This window comes from Macaca fascicularis, chromosome 8, assembly GCF_037993035.2.
Source record: "Macaca fascicularis isolate 582-1 chromosome 8, T2T-MFA8v1.1".
Classification (NCBI taxonomy): domain Eukaryota; kingdom Metazoa; phylum Chordata; class Mammalia; order Primates; family Cercopithecidae; genus Macaca; species Macaca fascicularis.
In genome coordinates, this window is record NC_088382.1 from 72,871,204 (window position 1) to 72,897,696 (window position 26,493).

Below are 26,493 nucleotides of genomic sequence, written 5' to 3' on the forward strand. Positions count from 1 at the left end.
CCTTCTCACATAAATTTTAGAAATCAGCATTTTTATTAAACTGCTGAAATTTTTATTGGGCTTTCTTTGAATTCATAGATTAATTGCTCCAAAGATCAATTGGTATTTTAAAATATTGAGTTTCAAATCCATTAATCTTTTATATTCTCCCATTCATTTAGACATATTTAATTTTTCTCAATTACATTTTACTGAAATCAGTGTGGTGGCTTGCAAATCTTTTCAGATTTATTCACCCCAAAAAATTAATTTTCCCTGTAAACTGGAAATTTTTAAGTGTTTAATTTCTTCTTTGGATGGGAATATAATTTCAATTATTGGCCATCAACATGATTGAGCAAACATAAATTTATTACAAATCTTGATGAATAAGTCCTAAACATAAAATGAAATATTATTGGAAAAGCACCTCTTAATGAAATGAATGCAGCAGTTTTGTTTCAATCAGTTCATGTCTTCATGGATGAATATTAGTTATTGCTAGAATGATGGGCTACCTCAAATACTTCCAATATTTGGTGCTAGTATTTATTTATAGAAAAATTCACAGAAAAAATAGGAGAATGGGAAGAAATTTGCTGTAACAATGTCACTCAATTTTTTAAAATTCCCTCCTTCTCCAAGTACTTTTTAGGACCTGCTTTGTACTAGACACTGTTCTAGGTTTGAGGGTTATAGCAGGGAGCAAAACTATATAGAAGACCAACAAAGATTTTTCCCTTATGAAGCTTAACTTGTAATGAGGGAGTCTGACAACACATGCATTTTTTAAGTAAAATATACAATATTGCATAGTAAATAGTGACAAGTATAAAAGAGAAAAAAATAAAGCAGGGAAGGAGATACAACATGTGCAGAAGGTTGACCCTGTAGATAAAGAGGCTGAGCTTTGTGCCCAAAGATACATGGTGACCTATCATCTAAAGTTATTTTTAAAGTGCTACTAGTGATGAGGTTCTTCTTCAATTTTTTTGGAAGCAAAAGATTGAAAGCCAGCTACCTTTTTATTAGTAGCTATTACTTTGTTAATATCAGCATACAAAATTAAAACTACCACTTTGTTTGGTGACCCGAAGGCTTGTTCTGCCAGGATGATGCACCAAGCTAAGGTTCCAGATGGCTGAGATAAATACCTCTCCTTGCAAAGTGGAAAGAAGATGATTATAGAAAGGAATGAAAGAAGCAAGGTCCAGAATGGCCATACTTTTTCAAAGGCACATAAATTTTGGAATTGAGTCTCTTGAAATTGAACACTCTGCCATGCCTACACACCATTTGTGAGGTCTTACATTCACCTGGGGCACATCTTCTCCAGTTTGAAGACCACGGGTCTCTTATTGCCTCCCTTCTCATTGTGAAGAGTCTCACAATGAGGAAGAATGAGGATCCGAGACAGAGCTGGGGAGGCTTCCAGACCCTCCAGACTCTTGGGGATTGCACTCAGTGTTTGTCAGAACAAGTTGCCATCAAGGACAATTGAACTGTATCAGTTCTTCACATAAGTACCTGAGACTGAGGGGGACAAGATAGAGTAGAAGCATCCATTTTGCATAGTATTGCCGAGTAGAAAGAGGTAAAAAATGTTGGGAAACGCTGATCTGGACAATGCAGCCTCTGGGACTGCATATTCTATTCTTTCAGCTGGAACTGGCTTAACATGGAGCATTTCATTGGTCTCATGTGCTTCTCTTCAATTTCACATGCCTTCTGAAAGGTGGAGGAGATTTTAAATTTCCTGAAGCATAAAGAAAACAACCATAAATAGTCATAAAGCTGGCACTTGGGCATCATCTGCCTGCTTGGACAGCTCTTCGGGGTCACAAAGTTATTTCAGGCAGGGGGTAGCACAGCCCCAACCACCCCCGGGACATAAACAATGTTTTAAGGCACTGTGAAGTCCACTGTGCCCAGCAGACCCATCACGGTGCCCTAGCGGCCACTAGGTATGCCATAAGCAGCCCCAACTGTGGCCTGTGTTTTGACACAGCAGGCCGTGCCTACTGAATGCTCAGATTGTTCAGACAGGAGACAGCAACAGATCAGTGACACTGCAGAGTAGCTCATTCTCTCATAACAGCAGCAGGGTTTAATTGCTAGCTACCTCTGAAATAACTGGTCTCTCCTAAAAGCCCTCATTATGGTGGGGTGCTGCGAACTCCTCTCTGCAGTCTTTGAAGGGTCTCTCTGTGTGAACTAAGTTGATGTCAAGCCTCTTCCCCAGCTTTTTCCTTATGAATTTATATCACGGAACAAGCAAATCACAGTGTAACTGCCCCCATATTTGAGTTCTTCAGATGTTTCTTTAAGACGTTATTGCTGGACTTGGCAACTTGTAAAATAAATGCTGATTAGAAAAGCCTAATACCTACATAGCAGGAACAATGATGGACTAGAAAGCAACCTCAGAATAAATGTGTTAATTGTCCCTCAGCTTCCTGAGTCTTGTCTTTTCTCTGACCTAAACACAATGTTATAGGGGCTCTGTGCTCCTAAATTCGGTGACGAGGCAGTGTGCAACATAGCTGGAGTGAAACAAAATGCCTACATCCTGGTTAATTATTTGGTGAATATAGTTAAATATGGGACATAAATGACGGCTTGAGCTCACTGGAAATGGCACGTTTTCACTTTAAGTGTATCCAAGTCAGAGGCAAAAGTCTCAATCTGAGGCTCTTAACCTGGAGTCCATAAATGCAATGGGCTATGAACCCCATGAAATAAAATCATTTAACGGATACAGAAGTGTGCACCTTTTTTTTTTTTTTTTTTTTTTGGAGACGGTGTCTTGCTCTGTCACCCAGGCTGGAGTGCAGTGGTACGATCTCGGCTCACTGCAAACTCCACCTCCTGGGTTCACACCATTCTCCTGCCTCAGCCTCCCGAGTAGCTGGGACTACAGGTGCCCGCCACCACGCCCGGCTAATTTTTTGTATTTTTAGTAGAGACGGGGTTTCACCGTGTCAGCCAGGATAGTCTCGATCTCCTGACCTCATGATGCACCCACCTCGGCCTCCCAAAGTGCTGGGATTACAGGCGTGAGCCACCGCGCCCGGCCAAATGTGCACTTTCTTACAAAGGGGTTCCTCAAGTTTTATAAAATTGTAAGAGATCTGTGATCCTAAAGATAATAAGAGCCATGACTAAATATTCTCAAAACCTTACAATTATTAACCCCTTCCCCTCCTTCACTGAAAAAGCAAACACTTGCTGAATGCCTAGGACTTCCGCAGTCCCGTGACATCTGCTTTGGGGAAACAAACATGAACTAAAGTTCTAGTGAAGAAAAAGAATTAAATTAATATATTTGAGCTCCTTCCAAGGGCTAGCCAGGCACTATCCTGCATATAGTATACATTTTTCTTGTCAGTCTTCATAGTAAACCCTTTGGAAGTCACTATTAGTACTAGCCATTGTAGAAGAATTTAATTGCTAATAATGGTCACAACAATATTTCCTGCCTAACTTCCCCATCAAGAAGTGGAGTTGCTGTTCTGCCTCTTAAGCCCAGGCAGGCTTGGCAGCTGTCCTGACTAATCGAGTTTGATGGAAGTGGCTCTGAGTGACTTTTCAGGCCAGATCATAGAAGGCGACACAGCTTCTGCCTGGCTATATTTGGTTACTAACCCTTAAACTCAACTATCATTTTGCAAGGAAGCCCAGGCCACATGGAGAGGCCCTTGTGGAGAGCAACAAGGTCTCCAGCCCTCAGCCCCAGCTAAGCAAACAGTCAACAGCCTGTCCTGACTTGCCTGCCATGTGAGTGCACCACCTCATAGCTGCTGCTGCAGCCTCCTGTGCCCCAGCTAACATTGTATTTAGCAAAAATAAACCTTTCCTGCTACGCTCTGCTCAGATGTACCAATTCATGAGCAAAACAAATGGTGATTATTGTTTTAAGACACCATTATGTGGTTGTGTGCTATACAGCAATAGATAACTAGAGCAAGCAGCTTGCCCATATGAGCAACTGCCACTTAGAAGTTAAATAATTTGCCCACAGTTACAAAGCTAATAAGTGTAGAGCTGGAATTCAAAACAAGATCTGCCTGACACATAAAATCAAGTCAAGAGGATGAAGGAGAGAGTTTTACCTATATCTGTGATTTGGTACACCTTTTTTTTTTTTTTTTTTTTTTTTTTTTTGATACAGTGTCTCACTGTCGCCCAGGCTGGAGTGCAGTGGGTAATCTCGGCTCACTGCAACCTTCTCCTCATGGGTTCAAGCAATTTTCCTGCCTCAGCCTCCCAAATAGCTGGGAATACAGGCACACACCACCCTGCCCAGCTAATTTTTGTATTTTTAGTAGAGACGGGGTTTCACCGTGTTGGCCAGGATGGTCTCCATCTCTTGACCTCATGGTCTGCCTGCCTCGGCCTCCCAAAGTGCTGGGATTGCAGGCGTGAGCCACTGCACCTGGCCAGTATTTCTTAAAATAAAAAGAAATTTGAAGAAAATATAGCAAAAAATATGTAATCCTAAAGAGGAAACACAAGCATCTGCTATTTTATATTCTACACTTTTCTGTGTATTAGAAGTGATTTACAACTTAAAAGTATCTTTTCAAAGATGAAAACAAAGTACTTATCAAATTTGAAAATATGTTTAAGATCAGACTTGAAAAATAAGTTAAAATTTAAATTGTGTAAAGTTGCCATACTTTATAAAACCAGAGGCATTACTAATGTAATGTCTAGATGATAAAAGAAGATATTGCTTGGATTTGCCCAATTCCAACCTCTCTTTCTTCATCTAATGGTGTTAATTCACATCTTCATGCCTATGTTCTGAGCTTTCAGCTCAGCAGAATCTTGAAAATCTGAGGAGATGTGCATGAATGTACAGGAAAATAGACACCAGCCCACAGAGGAGAATCCAAGTATCGATTCTGGATTTACAATAAGCAGCAAGCATTTCCATAAGAGAAGGAAAACATTAGCACTTAGACTGCCTCTGAGGAGCACAGGAAATTTCTCAGAGCTGAGGGTGACTCTTCCCATAGCCCCGGAAGGGCTACATCTTCAACTTCACATGACATGTAGTGAACTGTTTCTCATAGGAAGCTGCCGGGTTGAAAGCCAGCCACCTTGCACATGTTGCCTCCTGAACAGCAGCACGGGATGAAGGAAAATCAGTTGCCTTGAGTTCCCCTTTGATTCTGCATAAAGTCAATCAGGTTTGCCATGGCTGAGTGGGGAACTGAATCAGTAGCACTGAATTATCTAATGGAAACTTTGTTTGTGACCCAGAGTGTCCCGTAGACAAACAGAACAGTTGCTATTGGTGGTGTATTTTTTACAAGTAGAATACAAGTCTGTATTTGCACAGTAGGATGCTGCTATACATCTAAAGTAGCTCTGTAATTTCTTCGGTTCTGTGAGAATCCTTGTCAGGAATTGGTGATGGCTAGAGCGAGTAACCACAAAGATATTTTGTTACAAGTAATATTATTTCTTCCAAGAAGTTGCTTGGCTGTGCTGCTGGAAGTTGGCACAGCAAGAAGATTTGAAAGGACTGCAAACAAAGGGATTCCTGGCTACTGGCTCTCCCCAGGGGATCTTTGATGGTAACACCTCAGGTTCTGAGAATGGGTGTAGAGAGTGGCCCTCTGTGTGGCTGACTTTTCTGGACAGTTGATGCCAACTCTTAATTGTGTTGTTATTTTTTCTAAAATATATTTTTCACTTCCAGGATCTAATAATCAAAGCACATGGAACTCAATTTCACTGTCCTGCAGGCTCCCAGCAAGCTGTGCCCTGATGCTTCCTTCTGTTGCTCCATCTTTTCTGCTGAAGATCCCTGTATAGTGTTCTTGCTGTTATAACTACAGATTTCCTTGGATGTTTTTATTCCAATCTTCCTTTTCTAGTACTTCTGAAAACCTGTCCATGCCTTTTCTGTTTATTTTCGTGTTTCATTGAAATGCACACCCTTATTTCCACTGAAGAAAGTACTTAATTCAGCATCTTCTCTTCTCCTATCTTTCTCAAGAAAGTGAATTTAAAAATGCAGAGTTGCTTTACTTTCTTATCGGTATAATATGACTGCCTTTCCCCAAACATAAGTAAAAACTGAAGGTCTTTCCTAATGAGTTGTTTTCAAGTCTTTTTTAAGTCTTCTATTTTTAAAATTTCTTCATTTTTAAAGCACTTGATGTCATTTTATAAAAGCTTTCATAATCTGTAAACTCGCCCTCTGTGTACACTTTCATTTGCCCCTTTACTTGAACTGTCATCCCACTCTAGCAAATGGGAAATATTGACGCATGCATGACAAACTGTTTTTTAATATGAAAACATCCTCATCTTGAGGACTTGGTGGCTTCCGTGGCCAAAAAGCCTCATTTCTCTGTCCCATCCATGAAGAATTCTTGATATTTCAGTTTCTTTATTACTTACTTTTCAATGATTCCTCCTTAATAGTTAAATTTTTGATAGTCTTGTCTAGTTCTAGAATCTGATAATTTAAGTCTTACCTATATGTGACATTTTATTTCTAGAGTTTACAACATTTACATCATGCTAAGTTTCTGATATGCAGAGAAGGTATAGCCAAAAAACAAATAACAATTAAAAAGAAAGAAAAAAACAAATAACAAATAACAATTTAAAAAAGAAAGAAAGAAAAAACACATAGGTGTGGCTGATTTATAGTGCCATCAATCGCAGGGACCAGATGTCCTAATTTGGTTAAAACAGCCCTTGCTTATACAAATTGCCCTGGCACTTTATCTGGTTTAGACTTTGTCCTGCATTTTTTAGTTTTCAAATGAAATATTACTATTGATAGTTGTATTAGGAAAATCTAGAATGGGTATGTAGACAATTCTTCCCGTTTCTATCATAGTCTTATCAAGGTATGTGAGATGCCTGAGCAATCAACAGAATCCTTTTGTTTTTTTTTTTTTTTTTTTTTTTTAGAATTCTCTTTTAACTGTATGGTTAAATCTGTAAGAAAACCAACAATACCACTCTCTTTTCTCCAAAACTTAAAAGACAAAACATAACTAGCATCTTCCTTTCAAAGGCAGTATGCAACCTGATCACTGAGAAAGATACCTACTTCAGTAGGAGTAGTGGAGATGGCTAACTCCTTCCAGTCTCAGTGGATGTGGAAGAAGCACTGCAATCTACAGCTCCTACTCTTCCCACCATATCCAGCTGGTAGGGTCACTGGAGAGCAGCTGGAAGTGTAGGTTAATGCACTGACACACTAGGAGAAGAATTTCTCAGAGTTAAAATAATGATACCAGTCTTATATACCAGTTTATAGTACTGGAATTATATTAGGTTATCAGATGCTTTCAACAGACCACCAATTAACTTATTTAAATGATTTTACTTTTTTAATCCAATTCATATAATTAGCATAAGCCTTTTAAATTTGTTTGTTTATTTGTTTTGTTTTTTAGACAGGATCTGGCTTTGTCTCCCAAGCTGGAGTGCAGTGGCACATTCTGGGCTCACTGCCACCTCCACCTCTGTCTTGTAGGCTCAAACCATCCTTCCACTTCAGCTTCCCAAGTTGCTGGGACTACAGGCACATGGCACCACACCCAGCTAATTTTTGAATTTTTTTTTAATGGGGATGGAGTTTCACCATTGTTGCCCAGCTGTTCTCAAACTCCTGAGTTCAAGCAATCCACCTGCCTTGGCCTCCCAAAGTGCTGGGATTACAGGCATAAGCCACTGCACCTGGCTTAGCATAAGCCTTTTTTTTAATTTTATTTTTTGTTTCTTTTATTTTTATTATTTTTGAAAACAGAGTCTCCCTCTGTCGCCCACGCTGGAGTGCAGTGGCATGATCTTGGCTCACTGCAACCTCCATCTCCTAGGTTCAAGCAATTCTCCTGCCTCAGCCTCCGAGTAGCTGGGATTAGAGGTGTGTGCCACCATGTCCAGCTAAATTTTTAATTTTTAATAGAAACGGGGTTTCACCATGTTGGCCAGGCTGGTCTTAAACTCCTGACTTCAAATGATCTGCCCACCTTGGCCTCCTAAAGTGCTAGCATTACATGCATGAGCCACCATGACCAGCGAACATAAGCCTTTTAGATGTTCATTCTGTCCAAAGCAAAACTCTGATATTATTTTAAATCCTGTCATAATCTAATTAAGTAGTAAATATTAAAGATAAATTTATTTATTTCGTGGAAATAATACAATACAAATTTTGTGAAGTACAACATATGGCTTAAAAAAACAACAAAAAATATTCTTACTAGGTTAAAAAATACATGAAGCAGGACTGTATTTGGAATTCAAGTGCACAAGAAACTTACAATTGCATCCTAATAAAGCAGCACTATTTTACTGATGAAAACAGAAATTCTAAGTGTCTTCAAAATGTGTATATATATATATATATATATATATATATATATACACACACACACACACACATTTAGAGTAAATAAAATAGAATGTTTTTGTGATGAGGCCAATGTTGAAAACAAAAGGAACTTCAACATAAAAGAATACATTTTCTCTCTTCCCTTCCCTTTATCAATCTGAGTTCTGACTATTTCGGCCTTTGAAAAACTACTTTGTAAATCAACCTAAGTTTCTTAAAATGTCTGTATTTTTATAAACGAATCTTCTACATTTTAGTTGCATTACATTCAAGATCAATTGCAAAACTTAAATTGATTATTCAACAAACCAAAGCACCCCCCAAAAAAACTTTCAAAACTCTTCATAAATTGTAATAATTGAAAGGTTACAGAAAACATTGAACTATATCCTCACAAAAGCAAAAGACAAATGAGAACTCAAAATGTTGCACAACAATTGATTTTTTAATTTTATAATTTCCCTTTGAGATATCTTGACTTGAGAAAGGACATTTTAGAATGGAGTCCCAGTTTTTAATTGGACAAATGTATTTTCTGCACCTGAAGGAACAGAAGTTGATTTGAGAAGACTTAGAATTTTGTAGTGTCTGTATTTGGTGAAAAGAATCATAAACAGATACTACTTATGGGTTTTGTTTTATAAAATTTTTGCCAAAAACTGATACTCTGTATGGAGGCAAATATTTGGGCTAAAACATACTACACATGTCCTCCATTTAGCAAACTTGCTTGGCATTTACACACACACACACACACACACACACACACACTCTTGAGAGTTCAGTTTTCCTACACGCCTGTATGCCTGTTAATGTTAGAGTGCTATAATACAACCAAAGCTTGGTTTAAAGTAATTAGTATCTTTAATGGACTATGAAGCAGGAGAAACAAAGATCATATATGTACACTAGATTTGGGAGAAGAAAAGATTGAGGCTTTGATCAAAACCAAAAGAAACTGTAAAGAATATTACAAAGATGAGAAGTCTATACAGACAGCCAGTTACTCCGCCATTAGGCAGGAAACAAAACATTTGCAAAAGGCAGATGTTTATTTTTGGGGGGTGGCTTGGGGACAGAAGGCATGGAGATAGATTGTGTGGCTTCTCAAATGCCTTTCTAATGATTCAATACATATTCTTAAGGAAACAAAAAGGATTCTGGCAGCAAGAGGAGACAGTATATCTTTTGATATGTAAGGAGAAAGGGCATGTCTGTATGCCTAAGGACAAACACATTATTTAAAATCTCATGCTTTTTAATATTACTTCATTTTTTACTGAAACCAATAACAACTTATTTTTCAGATCTTATGAATCCAGGTTATTTGTGTATTTTTAAAATTTCCTCTTTTTGGCTCATTGACAATATTTTTAGTAGTCCTTTTTGCTAAATATTTTTTCATTTTATGGTGAATGGATATTTTTGTTAACTTTGCTCTTATGCATTCTACCTGAAACATTAATATTATGTGTATTTTTCACACACTTATTCATATTGGCCTATGTTATATTTTCAGTTGATTTCATAGGTGGACTTGATACACACTCCTACTACCAGGATCATGTTGAGTTAAAGCCTGTTAAACCAGTAAGTAAAGGTGTGATGATATGGAAAATATTAATCCTTCTAACTCAGCAAAAACTAACCAAAACTGGAATAATTTGAACCTACTACTACTAATCATTGGTTTAATTTTCCACTCATATTTAAAGCACACCTTTCACATGTAACCCAACATCACCATTATTATTATTCATTCCAAAAAGGATTTGAAGCTGGTGACATTATTTATATTTCAAAAACAATAGTTTTATCTTATTCCCCTTATCAATAGCTGGTTACTGAATTTTTTTAATGAGATTATTTAGTCTGCAGAAGTGAAAACTGAATATGTGTCCTGGGGCAGCACAGCAAAGTAAAAAGGGGAGAAAGACCTGCAGTGAATCCAGGCCCTCTATGTGACATCCAGGCACCTTCCTCAGTGTCTCTAAGACTTGTTCTATCACCATACTATGGTTTCACAGGAGGGAAACAGATTAAATTGGATAATGTGTGTATGGTACATGTAAAGTTGCCCATTACTCTTCCTAGTACTCAAACATTTGACTAACAAGTTCAGAAACAAGTTTTCTATGTTCTTAGAGGACATGGAAGGAAGTCAGCATCAACAAAACCACCCAAAACTGGTTAGATTTCAGTTGAGTACAAGAAAGAAATCTTAGTCACCTGATTAATAAAATACTAGGAAACATGGAAATAGATACAGTGACTCCATTCCTAGAAAATTCCAAGTAGCACATATAAAATTGTATAAATTAATAATAGCTATCATACTTGCATATATTATCTCACTGAATCTTCATTAAAACACTGCAATGTGCTAATTAATATTCCCACTTTATAAATAAGAAAACTGAGGTTCATAGAGGTTAGGCAACTTTCTCAAAGCTCCACTATTAGTAAGTTGTGGAGCTGAGATCTTTCCTGGGTGGCAAACTATCACCCAACCTGATATGATGGACTTGCTCAGATGATCTTTTGTTCTTTCAGCTCGGTGTTCTGTAATTTCATGGTGATAGAAGAAATTATGTAAAATAGTCGCTTGTATAATAAACACATATGAAAAGCTTCATCTGCTGCCTCTTTGCCACAGTGGTTCTTACCCAATTATGTAGCCCCTGCACCCAGTGTCTGTGAGGACTGAAGCTCTGAGAAGGCTACTCTGACTCCTCTACCTCCCCAGGTTGAATTAACTTTATTCTGGCAGAATGATCTAAAGTAAACATAGCTCACAGGCAGCACAAATCAGCACTGTGCCTGTCATATGATAGATGTTTAAATAAATTTTGGTTTCTTAAAGCAAATCCAATTTGGAAAAAACATTCACCCTATATAACCCTCCAGAACCAAGCAGTCACCACCTCATTACTCATACCACTAAGTGCTTATAAACGATATGTTCCAAAAGTTGATATTTGTAGATTTGGGAAACCTGTCAGGGATTGTGACAATAATCAAGGTGATTAGTGCATTGGGAGTGAGAAAAGAACGAAGACAATGCCTAGTGGTGACTTAGAGAGTCTTCATATATTTGTTATGTGATAAGAGGATGATGAATGGTTTCTTTCATCTCCACTGTGGGGAAAAAAAAAGTCAGCAGAGAAATTGCAATATGAAAAATGCTGCAATTTAAGAGAGATCTTTCTATTAGGGAAAGTTATTAACAACTCCATTTGATAAATGTTGATAATGGAATTTTCTTCTTGAATGACTTTTAAAAACTGGATGCCCGTGTACCTATGTACCTCAAAAGGATGTTCTGTGGCATGACCCAGAGGCAAGCGACTTCCACTTATGTTCTCTAAAGTCACTTCCATCTCTGTGAATCAAAAACACCTAAAACATACTTTTAAGATCACCTAAAAGGCTTTGATCAGCTCCGCTATCTGCTCCAAGGCTTTTCTTAGCATCCCTGTTCACTGCTGACCTAGCAGTGGATTGCTGAATATAGCATAAACTACAAGCTATTCTCTACAGAAAGCAATAGAACAAGCTTCTGCTTTGACAGATTATGCATATTAACATGTCAGATGAATATGAAATGCCTTTCAACCATAAAGGAAGCAAAAATCTAAAAGATCAAACTAAGCCTGAATTGAAATCATTGTGCATGAAACAATTTAAGAGGTCAGTATCTGTACTCTCCACCAGTATGCAAATATTTCAGCATTTATCCAATCTGCCTCTGTCAGTCTACTTGATTTCTTTTAATAAGGCTGTTATATTGAATTCCATTGAACCCAATGATGCCATATCACTACCCAGCAACAGCTTGGAGAAAAAGCCAACCTTCTGTGCAAAATTGTTAGAGAGGGGAATGAATGCTGGCTTTGACTTTCATTAAGCCTCTTTTATCACCATTCAGTAGAAAGCCAGGTGTTGTGAGGAAGCCACTTTATTAAGGGGGTCAGAAGAATCCTTAGCGTATTCCCAGGCACATGTCTGTGAACAGGTAGCTTTGAACTCCATATGCAGAGTTTCCAGCCAGCAGCTCATTCCTAGGTAATACTGCAGAATTGCACAGGAAGCCTTAATTCTCATGTTTGAGTATGTCAGTGCTCCATAACCACAAAGTGCACCTTTCAAGTGTCCACAGTCAAATTGTATGTGAATATGTATATGGCAAGTAGGGTTGGGATAGGGGTAAGGTGGTTCACAGATGCATTTGGTCTTTCATGTTTTGTTTCTTCCTTTTTAAAGTAATGATAACAAGCTTAAAAAGCCCACTGATTACATCAATCAGTTTAATTCACTTTACAATCACTGATTGATTACCTACACTATGCACGCCAGGCACATCCTAAGTGCTAGAGATATAAAGATAAATAATACTTGAGATTTGACCTGTAGGAGCCAATAATCTAGGAGGGGAGATGTACATAGAAAAGGTAGGTGCAAAACAATATATATCTCCAAGGAAATTTTATGTGGGAGGGGGAATAGTTAACTCTCTCTTGGCAGGAAAGGCTTCCCGGAGAAATAACAATTGAGCTACTTTGAAAAGATGACACAGAATTTATCAAAAGCAGAGTAAATATAACTACATTGGAAGATACTTTGGCAGTTTCTTACAAAACTAAGTATACTTTTATGGTAAGATCTAGCAATCAAGCTCCTTGGTATTTACCCAAAGAAGCTAAAAAGTTTGGTTCACACAAAAACCTACCCATGGATATTTATAGCAGCTTTATTCATAATTGCCAAAACTTGATAAAGAACAAAGATGTCCTCCTCAGGTGAACAGATGAACTCTGGGACATCCATACCATGGATTATTTAGTGCTAAAAAGAAATGAGCTACGGTATCATGAAATGACATGGAGGAGCTTTAAATGCATGTTATGAAATGAAAGAAGTCAAACTGAAAAGGCTACATACTATATAATTCCAACTATATGGCATTTTGGGAGAGGCAAAACTATGGAGACAGTAAACAGATGAAGGGCTGCGGGATGGCAGACATGAATAGGCAAAGCACAGAGGATTTTTAGAACAGTCGGACTACTCTGTATGACATTGGAATGATGGACATATTTCAGCATACATTTGTCCAAACCCATGGAATGTACAATACCAAGGGTGAATCCTAATGTAAACAATAGGCTTCATGTGACTATATCAATGTAGGTTCATCAGTTGTGACACATGTAACACACTGGTAGGGATTGCTGATAATGGAGGAGGCTGTGCAAGGGCAGGGACAGGGGCAGGGACCATTTGGGAAATCTCTGTACCTTCCTCTCAATTTTGCTGTGAACCTAAAACTGCTCTTAAAATATTAAGTCTTTAAGAGGAAAAAAAGCAGCAGAAGAAAACAGGTATCCCCAGCATGGAGGCTGATTCGCTTGGCCATTCTAGAGAAGACAAAGTTGAAGCCCATGACCCCCTAATCTGATGTTTGCCATAGTTCTCGTATAAAGTGAGTGAACGGACAGGAAGCAGAGGCTTAAGCAGAACAGGTGTCTTGACAGCTCTCGGTGAGGACCCTAAGAGACCTGCAACAGCCATGGCTCCACCATTATGCCTAAAGCTATCGAGATGCTTTCGGTGTTGGTTATCTGGGTCTGGCCTGTGGACATGTGACACACAGGTCAGGAGTAATCTGTGCTGGGATTCAATATCTTATCACAACTGCCAGCAGGGGAGGTGTAAGTCCCACCATAATTGCCATGGAGTCTCTACCAGGATCTACACTGAAAGCACCACCCATGAAAGGAAAGAGTAAAGACTGCTCTTATTGTAAGAACGCAGAGCCCAGTGGTCAGCAGTGGCTTTGAAGAGGACACCTACACATCAGCTTACAGTAGGGGCAGCAGTAACACCAGGAGAAGAGGGTTAACAGAAGCAGATTTACCCCTCGGGAAGAAAAATAGCATGGCGTAAACATATGCAGCTATCAAAGAGATATGGAATTTCAGAGAACATAGTCAGTAACTAAATTGAAGTTTGTCAAAATAATGACTGGTGTATTTCCATCCAAATGGTTAGCAACTGGGTACCAGGAAGATTAAGCTCCATGTAGCAGTAATTCTTCACATAAAAATAATTAGAGCAAGGCAATTTATCAAAGAAGGACAGCAGCTGGAATTCCAGAACTGTCTTCTACAGTAAAGGTAGAGCTAGATCTGATTATGTTAGAAATTTCCATGAGGATGATGCCTATGACTGCAGTTAAGAAAGACTTGATGAGAAAAGCTGACCTGAGATTCCCCCATACCTTTCAGCTAGTCTTTTTCTAAGGCTTACAAATGAAAACTTGACTTTTCTTTGGTATCTTAACTTGTCTGATTGCCTTTGCTGGAGGCTAATTTTTCTTCACAAAAATTGCTACATACTATGTGGCCACTGCTGATTGAGTGGCTGCTATTGCAACTAAGTACTAGAAGACAGCCAAAGCTAATCCCTACTTCAGGGTAGCCCTGCAGCCAGCTCCACGGGTACTTTCACTGCCTGCTTTCTATCTCTGACAATCCAGGTACACAGGAAACACACCTCTGATGATCAGGCTGTAGGACAGATGCGGAGGTGGTCACCTCTTTCTGCTCTTTCCTGAGAATAGCTGTTTTGCATTAGTACCCCCGTATGTAAGTTGATGTCAGGCCATTTTGCATTTACAGCATCGACATTAAGCACCAGCTAGTAGGACAAATCAGGGTGTGTGTGTGTGTGTGTCTGTGTGTGTGTGTGTCTGTAGGAGTTGGTGGGAAGGTGGAGTAATGTTCTTTCAAACCTTGATTTAAAAACCAACAATCACCAGCCATATGTTAGTAAACTGTAGCTGGAGGCACCTAAAGAGGAATAGAATCACTGTATCTTTATACTGTTTTCATTTGTCCTTGATTAGCCTTCACATCTTATATTTATCCAGATAGAGTGCACGCTGAGCTATGTCAAATTCTGCCTGCCATCTCTCCCCTGCGGCATGTGACTATAAGGTGACTATGATCCGCTCATATCAGTGGTTGTCTCACTGTTTCCACTACTAAAGGTGGAACTCTGTTCTCTGAGGCTCACCATCAGTCCCTGGAAATGGAAGGGACTTCGTGAGGCATTAACTCTCCCGGGCTGTCTCAAGAGCACTGCAGCTGTAATGCACTCAGCGCCTTCTTAGTTATCCCGAAAGGAGAGATGGGCTTCCCTGTGTGCCTGCCTTACTTAGCACCAGTGCAGTGGCACTCAGGGCTCGTTGTTCTCACTAGCTTCCGACCTCTTTCTCCTTGTCACTGACATTAATAACTTTTTGATGCATCATAAGAATGGTTGTACCATGTCACAGAATAGTTTAAGAACACATCCTGATGTATACTTATTTGACCACGTAGCAGTGAAATGGCTGTTTATACAGCTTATGCAGTTCAGACTTATCACTGTAGTGTGCGGTTTGTGCACCTCTGTCTTTGTTAGGATGGAATGATGCCACCAATAGTGCAACTGGCAACATGCAAGAGGGTTTGCTGTGACCAGTGACCAGTTACATGTCAAAGAAAACAGAGATCGTTTCCTTTGACCTGTGACTTCACTCTCTGCCCCTAAAATTTGTGGACCTGATTCTCATGCTTCTTTGTGAGGCACATAAAGCCCTTTTCCAAATTCAGAAAGCTCATATCTGAATAGTGTTCTCCAGGGAGAATATCAATTCCTGGCTTTCTCAGAAGTTTTCTGGGTATTTGCCATTGATGCCAATGGCAAGAAAATAGACTTAGGCAGTGATGTGGAGATATAGTCCACCATCACCCCCTGAAAAAAATCAACAACACAAATAAAAAGTCATTTTACCCTGTTTCCAAGAGAAAGTGTCCTCTGATTTTAAAATTCAAGTCAATGATATAAACCAAATTTTATGTTAAATACACATATTTTGCACTTAATATTGACATCAAAAAAATTTATAATCCCCATATTATGATAAGTTCGGGGAAGAAACAATATACAGGAAAGATTACACAATACACAGGAAAAAAGCATACACACACACACAGACACACACACAGAAGTGATTAGAAAAGCAATAGAAAAAGAAACATTTACAGTGCTATCAGAAGAAACACTCGAGTCCATTCTGCCTTGAGGACAGTTACCCTTAAGTAACTACTAACATATCTACAAACATCTGCAAAAAGAGAGAGAGAGAAAGAGAAAGAAAGAGGAAATGATGTTATGGATCCCCAAAATTGAAGTATTCTATGCAGACCCATTGATCAATCATAGCATCATTAAAAGTAGGACAACCAGGCCAGGCGTGGTGGCTCACGCCTGTAATCCCAGCACTCTGGGAGGCGGAGGCGGGCAGATCACTTGAGGTCAGGAGTTCGACACCAGCCTGGGCAACATGATGAAGCCTTGTCTCCACCAAAAAATAAAAAATTAGCCAGGGGTGGTGGTGCATGACTGTAGTCCCAGCTATTCGGGAGGCTAAGGCAGGAGAACTGCTTGGACCCGGAGGCAGAGGTTTCAGTGAGCCAAGATCGTGCCACTGCACTCCAGCCTAGGTGACAGAGTGAGACTCCATCTCAAAAAAAAAAAAAAAAAAAGTGGGACAACCAGACATGTGTCCCCAGATGTGCTACAATAAGAAGGGCACAGCACCACCTATAAAATGCCTTGCCATAAAGTCAAGCCTGACCTTGGACTGATACTATAAAAATATATAAATAATTAAACCTTACCACAAGGAAGCAATCAGCCAAATCTAGCATGTGGGAAATAGTATAAAGCAAATTAAAAAAAAGAAGAAGAAGAAAGGAAGGAAAACTGTTATTGATTTAAAGAGACACAATAGTCAAACACCATTGTGTATATGTGGTTTGCTTGGTTTTAAAACTTTTTTTAAAACAGATCTAGATTATATTTCAATATACAACTTCTGTATAACCAAAAAATAAAACACTACAGTAAAAAGAATGAGAAAAAACATATTTGCAATTCTTGACAAAATGTTAATATCTTTAATTGTAAATGAACTCTTCAGAAATCAGTACTAAGAGACTAACATTACAAGAGAAGTGAAAATAAAAGGAACAGGAAAATGGAATAGCACAAATGAGTTATAAGGCTATATGAAGATAATATGGTTAACATTAATAGCTGAGAAAGAATTTCATTATAAATTACATTATCGATGCTTACAAATACTGATATCTGATGTTTGTACAGCTTTAGGAAATGAAGAATTCTCAAATACTGGGGCAAGTTACCCTAGTCATGGGGAGTTTACACAAAAATGTAGATTTTTGCATAAATTTGGCCCAGGCAGTTCTCAATCATAGGAATCACTCCAACAAATAGTTGGATACACACCCACACACATACACATACATGTTTACTACATAGAAAATGTGTAAGTAATCTATCATCCCCAAAGAAACTATTTATGTATCAACTGGTTTATAAAATAATACACTGGGGGGTAGAAATAGAAAGAAGAAAAAGACGCTTAAGTAAAAATACTACATTTCACAAAATTCTGTATCCTTTGAATTCTTATGAAAGATTTTTAATGAATCAGTTTTATATTTACCTTGTTATTAGTGAAAATTATAAATATATGCACTTCATAGTGATGCTTCCAGACATATAAGGTATAATTTCAACAAACCAATTGTAATGAGATATTTCTAGATGATTGGGGAAAGTGATTATGGGCTGAATATTAAATGATGTTAAGAAATTTTTGTCAATTTTGATAGGTATGCTAATGAATAGGTAAAAAGAAGAAAAGAAATTCTTACCAATTGAGCAGGTTATTTCAACCTCTACACTTTTGACTCTGGACGAGGTAATTCTTTGCAATGGATCTGTGCCACTGTGGGATACTTAACAGCATTCTTGGCCTGTACCTCCTAGATGCCATGTTAACACCATTCCCTACCAAACTGCAACAACCATTGCTGTCTCCAGATACTGGCAAGTGTCGATTGGTTAAGAATCACTGAGTTAGAAATGCATAGAGATATGAATGAAAGAACATAATAGGTGAGATTTTGTTTTAAATACTCTAGCCAAAAAAGGCATGGGGGTGCTAGTTGATAGGTGAAACTTTAATAGCATAACTTTCATTTTAGTTGAAGCTGAGTGATGATAACATAGAGATTCATAACACTAATCTGTCTACTTTTGTGTCTGACGTTTTTTTCTTTTTTTTTTTTTTTTTTTTTTTTTGAGACGGAGTTTCACTCTTTTTGCCCAGGCTGGAGTGCAACGGCATGACCTCAGCTCGCTGCAACGTCCACCTCCCGGGTTCAAGGGATTCTCCTGCCTCAGCCTCTCTAGTAGCTGGAACTACAGGTGCCTGCTGCCACACCTGGCTAATTTTTTGTATTTTTAGTAGAGACGAGGTTTCACCATTTTGGTCAGGCTGCTCTCAAACTCCTGACCTCAGATGATCCACCAGCCTCGGCCTCCCAAAGTGCTGAGGTTACAGGCGTGAGCCACTGTGCCCAGCCCTGTTTGATTTTTTAAAAGTCAGTCTGCTAATAAAACCTAACACAGGTTTGTCAATAGGTTTTCCTTTGAATGCCCCCTTTCAGAGTTGCCCCACTGTCTTCTGCAAAAACTCCTCACAGACATGTTTCCCAGCTCCTGAAGTAACACTGTCAGAATTCCTACCTGACATCATAGGAACAGGCTCAGCCTGTTTCACTGCTTCACCAATCCATGTTGCTAAAGCCCAGAAGCAGAAAATATTAGCCAGAGGCAGAGCTGGTGTTAAAGATAAATGTAATGGGTACCTAGAAGTTCCCCCAAACCCTCACTGACATTACTGCTAACAAAGAAAAACACCTTCTCCTGTTGCCTTGTCCTCACTCAAAGAGATTCATGTATTGGATGGAAAAATAAACCCTGAAAATTCCTTCTAATGTAAAGATTGCATAAAACTATTCCACCATTATAATCCCATCCCTTTCTCTTTTAGTTTAAATCCCTGTTAAAATGCCAAGGAGTAGAAAGGGTAGACACTGATATTCAGAATGTAGAGAATAGATGAGCAGAGGAAATGTGATGGGGCACAGGGAGAGGCCTGGAGGATTCCCACTCCTGAGGCATGCAGGAGGGAGTTGTTCTCTAGAGGAGTTCTAGGCGCTTGGGTGGATATTTTGTGGTCATTTTCTTCACGCTCTACAATGAGAAGAGTGGCAAACAAAAAGTAAAACTGTTGGGAAATTTTTCAGCCATTCCAAATTATAACCGAAGAGTTCACTCCAACGCATAAAGTCATCAAACTGAAGTAGAGGAAAAGGAGTTGCTAGATGTGGTTATGAAGAGAGTGTGAAACACAGTCTGTTGGAATGATGCTTACAATTTAGTTGAAGGAAGAAAACTTGCATGCCCGGGTGAAGAAATTAATCATGAGGCCTGGATGCCACTAGCTGTACATAGGGAAGAGCTGATAGCCTGAGAGTTGCTCTTAGCAGGATGAGAAAGCAAAATGGCTGAGGGAGAAGTGGAAGTCTTTGCAGTGGAGAAGAAATTTCAGCCAAACCTTCAAAGGTGAGTAGGGTTTGGATTAGCTAAGACTTTTCACAGGAGAGAAACTGTGAGAGCAAAAGTGTTCAACAGATGTTTATGAAGTATCAACTACGCAGTAGATACTGTGTTAAGGTTGACATTGTGCAAAGATGCAGAAGATGATGCCCTAACATTTCAAAGGCTTACTGCTTAGGATAGAATAAGCAGAGTCGTTTTCAAAAGTGTGGAGACAACAATGATTGGAGATGGGGATCTGTATGAGTCAGGGTTCTCCAGAGAAACAGAACCAGTAGAGTGTGTGTCTGTGTGTGTGTGTGTGTGTGTGTGTGTGTGTGTGTGTCCGCACATGCCTGCATCTGGGGGCTGGCAGACTGGAGGCCCAAGGAAGAGATGCAGCTCAAGTCCAAAGACAGTCTGGAGGCAGACTTTCTTCTTCCACAAGAGACCTCAGTCTTTTCTCTTAAGGCCTTACACAGATTACATGAGGCCCACCCACATTACAGAGGGCTATCTGCTTTACTCAAAGTCTACTGATTTACATGTTAATCTCTTTTTAAAATAAAAAAAATTAAAAAATAAAAAATAAACCTTTACACTGAGAGGTAAACTGAAGTTTTACCAAACATCTGGACAACATGGCCTGGCCATGCTGACACATAAAAGGAGCCATCACAGGATGGGATGTGTGTAAGAAACATGAGTCATTGGTTGGGTGTCATGAAAGCAAGAGCAGGATGATCTTGAGCACTTAACCACCAGCATACTGTAGAAAGAACAGGCTATGCAAATATCTCATAGTTTGGGGACACAACATTACCCTGTTATCTTTACTCTTAAGAAAAGCAATAGCGACTACTCCACATCACACAACAATTACTGTGTGGTTGGCACTTCTCTCCCAGGAAATCATCCAGCACTCTGATGATGACGCCCGATTACCATGCCCTAATCTGAAAAGCGGAAGGCCCAAGTTTCTAACTTTCTTATTGCTACAGTCAGACAGCACCAGGTGCACCCAGGAGCTATTTTGCATTTCAAAAGACCTGGATGAATATAAAAGATATTGAGCTGTCAGCTTTGAAGTTCTTGAAAGCAATTCGTATTTTCTGTTTTAGGTCGAAATAAGTAATGACATTGAACCAGAAATGCGGCTGCTGAACTTGACTTAGGGAGCAAAGGACCATTGACTGCGCACCTCGGTGGATCCGACCCGCCTCACATTCCTTCCAGAGGCTGGACTGTGCTTCCTGGCTTTCCCACGAATCATGGAGTTTTTTGGTCACAGCCTTTGTATTATTAGCATTGTTCTCTAGATGAGTTCTAGGTGCTTCGGTGGGTAATTTTTTAGTCGTTTCCTTCTTATATGAACACTTGTAAATTGTAAAAAAAAAAAAAAAAAAAAAAAAAAAAGAAAAGAAAAAAGAAAAAACAGAATTTGGTTTTAAATTTTTAACAATATTTAATGTGAGGCATGCAAAATGAAAAATCAAATCTGTGAAAACCTTCTACAGTCAATTCTAAGAGAAATCTCAGTGTGTGCTGTGGAGATATTAAGTCAGCACTGCTGACTGTTGAAGTTATTGCAGGCCTGATGAATTTGTTTTAGCAGACATTACCTTTGGTTATCAGCCACCAAGGTAGACCCTGTGACAGCTGATAAATGGGTACAAATAATGGATTCAGCTTTTGAATTGAATATGGGTAATTTTTTCAATGCCATAAAACAAAACATGGAGTCCTTTGTTCTTGACGTCTTAAAACCCAGAACAATATTATGGCAATCTAAATTTTCAGACTTGTGCATATCTTGTTTTTCCTGATGTATACACACACACATATATATACATACTGTGGGCACATGGAAGAATAAAGGATTAGCAGAGCCCCTTTCCCCTTTGGAGGGAATATGGGTATCTCTGAGGTCCATATTTTCTGGTCATTATTCCATTCCTGACACTGCTGTCAGTCCTAAACATACAGCTCACACAGCTTGGGGGACAGAAATCACAAACATAGACCTGCAGTCAGGAACTTTGCTCTTAGGATATTCAAAAGAAGCATGAAACTACTGTGGTATTCTTTATAAATGCTTCTAAAGGAGAATTCACGTTTTAGCAACATCAGCTTTTCTTTCTCCTACCCCTTCCCAAAAACCAAGAAAATGATATGGGAAGCAATTATCGGTGGGAAAAAAAGAGTGTCTTGAAAATGCATCACAGTTGTGTTTTTTTAACTGGCACAAAATTTACATATGGTAAAATGCACAATTATTAATGGTATGATTTGATTAGTTTTGAAAAATGTACATATCCATGTAACCAAGGCCTCAATCAAAATGCAGAACATTTCCGTCACTTTAGAAAATTTCCTTATGCCCTCTTTCAGGCAATGCCTACATTCTCACAGACAACCACTGTACTAATTTTCATCATCACTGATAATTTGATCTCTTCTAAATATAAAATATATACTCTTTTCACATCACTTTTGCCCACACTTCTCAATCACTATTTTTTATATGAAAATAAGTTTTGCTCACTTCGTGTGACAACCACAGTGAAGCTCCCTGTAGGCCAGAAAGCTGCGAATATGTGGTTGTTAACTCAGCCCGTGCATCTCTAAGAAGTCAGTCTATTAACCACCTAAAACTGTTACAAATGTTTGTATGTGTGTAAAAGTCTTCTTTTCTTCTTGTTCTTCTTTTGGAGCCTGTAGGTTTCATGAGACTCTGTTAAGAATCAGAGTTTAATGTGACAAAATTTGCCTTCATTCCTCCAAGCTCATCACAACCATGGTGAGCCATTTGGAGACCTAATTTACTCACTAGCCTCCAGATTATACCCCTTTAATCCACTGGTACCCACAAACTCCCATCACTTTGTATTCTACTTAATACATACAAAGTCAAATAAAGAAAAGCTGGCAGGGACTTTGAAGATGGTGGAATCTAAGCCACTGTTCTGCAGATGAGGGGGCTGAAGCCTAAGGGATTTGGTGAACTTGTCCAGAGCCTGTATCTGTACACAGTGTCAAGAGCCATAGCCAGTGAACAGAGAACATGGGAGCAAAAGTTGGGGTTTGGGTCCTATCCACCACCGTGTTCTTGGACAGTGTTTGACATCTCGGCACTACAGTTTTCCTCATCTATAAAATGGAACTATGATCCCTACCTCCCAAAGGTGAGGTGAGAATTTAATGAAAATTTTAAAAAAAAAAAATCTCAGTACACGGTGAAGCACTCCACAATTAAAGGAGGTGATTATTATTAATAATGTCAAAACACTCCCCTGTACCCTGTCTGGAGCTCTTGCTTTCCACTCAAGCACTATGAAGAGCCGACGGAAACAACAAACTCTGTTTTTTAAAAAGCAGCTGGGAAAATGTTGCCCAAGTTTAAATGATTGGAAATAAACTTAAAAAATGCTTTAATTTAAAAGTAACTTTTATATTCAAATTCCAAAACTAATGCCAATAATTATTTTTAGTATTGTTACAATTATTGAAAAAGCTGATAAAACATCAAAACTGTAGAGGATCAGTAAAACATAAGGATAAAGTGAGTATTGAAATATTTTAAACTATCACTTAATTACGCCCACACATACACATGCAAGTAAAACATGGTTAACATTTCACAAAATAGAACCATACTAAATTTTGTTTCTATTTTATCTTCACATGAATTTGTACATACTTCTGGTAGGCATTGCAGAATCTGAACTTTGTCTAAGTGCAGAAAACAGCTTTGAGGAGAAAATCCTTACATTAGTGATTTGTCTATTAATATGCAATATAGGCAGCTATTTAATATGGTATATATGTTTTCATTTTTAATCTTTCTTGACTTAAATATGAAGTTATAACTGTTTCAATCCCCAACCTCAGCAGTCCATAAAGATTGTCCTAACATTCTGGATATTTGCCACTCATCAGAAACAAGTTAGATTGATCTGCCACCTCCTCTTCTCTCTTTTCTTCTCCCTGCCTCTCATCTTCCTGGCTACTCTTTGGGGGCTATGCTTCTGTAAGACAAAGGGAAAAATAGAAGTGCAGAGTTGTACAGTAATACTCGGCAATTATCCATTAATCTGGGTAATTCCAATGCAGTACTGTCACAGTTACTGTTCCATAGAAATGAGCATTTGCAGTTCTTGCTTTTGCCTCCAGTCTTAGAGAATACACTCTGCATTGTGCATATCCATTAGGGTTTTCAGCAAAGACGTGGTCACTACACGCACTGTGTGTTCTTGCCAAATCTCAGCTTCTCCATATGCAATTGTGTGTCTGATCAGAGTAAGGGAAAATGAATGCACCCCTTAGCTTGTATTCATTGGTCAGAATCTTAACTATCTTAAGAGATGGTGTAGTTCTAGATTCAATAGCTCTCCTCAGAAGTGGCCCTGGCAAAACTGAAGATAGGACATCCACTGCTCTTTAGCCTCTAGTGCTGACTGGAATGGAGAAGTGAACATTTAAAGCCTGTGTTTTTCCTCCTGGAGCCACCTTAGCACTGAGTCTTGTAAACCTTGGCCAGCCCTTCCCCAGGTTGTGCCTTCTATCTTGTGTGAATGATGCATCCTTTCTTAAGTGTCTTCTGCTGACCTCATGCAGCACCGCGGGAAGTTGGGATCCTTTCCAGCTTACTTTTTCTTTATTTGAGCTTCTGGTCATGTTTCAAAGCCAGCAAAATCTAAGCAAGGGAGTTATAGGGAAGGTTAGAGAATTACCAAAAGACACAAAATGTCTTGGGGTGTGGAACAGCACACATCAGAGAAATCTCAAACATCTCTTAGGAAAATCTCTAAATGTGTATATCCCCAAGTATCTTAGCCTTCCACCTGCCACATAAAGTAAGGGTACGTGTCCCTCAAATGAAAAAAAATGAAAATACACTTTCTCACCACTTCAAATCTGGGAGGTGGTTGGCTCATTTGTTTTGAAGACAACTCGACAATTTGCCCTAGCAAAATACTGACTTCTTTGATTTTTCCTTCAGAAAAATAAGCACTGCTATTCCTATAGACCGAAATAAGGGAGGCAGCCAGCTTCAAGAGGCTGGCTCTAACAAAATATATGCCAAGGCTGCCATCTGTCTCACTTAATGAATGGGAAACTCTGATTGAGAAGAATTTGTCTTCATTAAAACCAGCTAAAATGTGCATTGCAAATCTGAGGAAAACCATCATGACTCGTTTCTAAATTGAGAAGCAAAACCCAAAATTTCTCTTTTCAATCTTTGCAAATTAAAAAGGAATCTTGCCGAGAATAAACAAATCTTCATTTCTTACTTAATTTAAAAACGAATGGGGTCCCCAAATGTGGTCTATTCTGGCTAATTATTTTTTAAGCAAATCTCGCTTAGTCTTTCTGAGTCACTTTAATATGTAACTAGGATAAATTTCATAGTTGATTAGAATGCAAATGTTCTAACTTGACATTTTTGCCCAAGATACGTTCTTTCCAGGTATAGCTGAATTAAGTAGGAAAAATATAAATAATTGTTCTTTTAAAACTATAGCAACTTGAATGCCTGGGTTTTACTTCCATCTAATTTAAAAGTTATCTGTAACATTTGTTTGATAGAAGATCTGTTGAAGTCTCTAAGAACCATGTTGAAATATTTGTGATAAACAGGCCCACAACTTAAGGATATTATGCCCAAAAGTGAACTGAGAGCGGAAAGTACTCCTCATATAACTACATAGTGAGCAATTTAGAAAGGGAACAGATGACCAGACACAGTGGCCCATGCCTATAATCCCAAAGCTTTGGGAAGTTGAGGTGAGAAGATTATTTGACGCCAGGAGTTCAAGACCAGCTTGGGCAAAATAGTGAAACCCTATCTCTACAAAAACAAACAAACAACAACAACAATAAATACCTAAAAAAACTTTAAATTAGCCAAGTGTGGTGGCACGTACCTATGATCCCAGCCACTTTAGGGACTGAGGGAAGATTACTTGAGCCCAGGAATTAGAGGCTGCAGTGAGTGCACTACTACACTCCAGCCTAGGCAATAGAGCAAGAGCCTGTCTCTAAAAAGAGAGAGAGAGAGAGAAGAAGAAGAAATAGATATGTTTTAATTATTAGAAGAATGTATTTAGCAATAAAGAATTCGCAAAAAAATGGAATTATCAAAAAATTCTAAAGTTATAGGTAGTGTCTCTTTTTCATCTTAAAGAGCTTAGCTTCTTATTGAAGACTAAAAGAAAAAGGCCACTTCTTGAAGGTGGATACAGCTTCTTAAATATTAGTATTTGTAGAAAAATGTGGTGGCAAGCAAAATAATATATCATCTTTCTTGAACTTGCATTCATACAAAGGGTAAGAATCATGTTAAATGCTAAACATTTTTAAAAACTGAAATATTTAAAGAATCCAAAATATACTGTAGTTTAAACTTGAGTGCTAAGTTAAGTAAAAAGAAGAAAAGAATAGAAGGTAGAAAGGAAGGGAGAGGGAAATGGAGAGAAGGTGAGGAAGAGAAAGAAAAAGAAAGGGAATGGACAGGGAGACAGGAAGGAAGAATCCAAAGTTGAAAGTCACCTAACTGGGATTTGAACAATGTCAATTCTTAACTCAGAATTTGGTCCTTGTTTCTTTGATTGACTAAA

The 26,493-nt window shown here is 38.6% G+C and overlaps 1 protein-coding gene across 3 annotated transcripts in view; it reads left to right on the forward strand.

Moving 5' to 3' along the window:
• The window catches only part of NKAIN3 (sodium/potassium transporting ATPase interacting 3), a 731,862-nt gene that overhangs the window by 673,167 nt on the left and 32,202 nt on the right, over positions 1-26,493 (forward strand). Inside the window, exons 6-7 of one of the 3 annotated variants that reach the window (XM_015454769.4) lie at positions 9,870-9,940; positions 20,995-26,311. The exons of 1 other annotated variant lie outside the window; for it this stretch is intronic. In XM_015454769.4, the coding sequence (XP_015310255.1) occupies positions 9,870-9,940; positions 20,995-21,048 (125 nt within the window). In that variant the 3' untranslated portion in view covers positions 21,049-26,311. Of the gene's footprint in view, positions 1-9,869; positions 9,941-20,994; positions 26,312-26,493 lie in introns of those variants that run through there. One more of the 3 variants, XM_015454770.4, reaches the window with a different exon arrangement.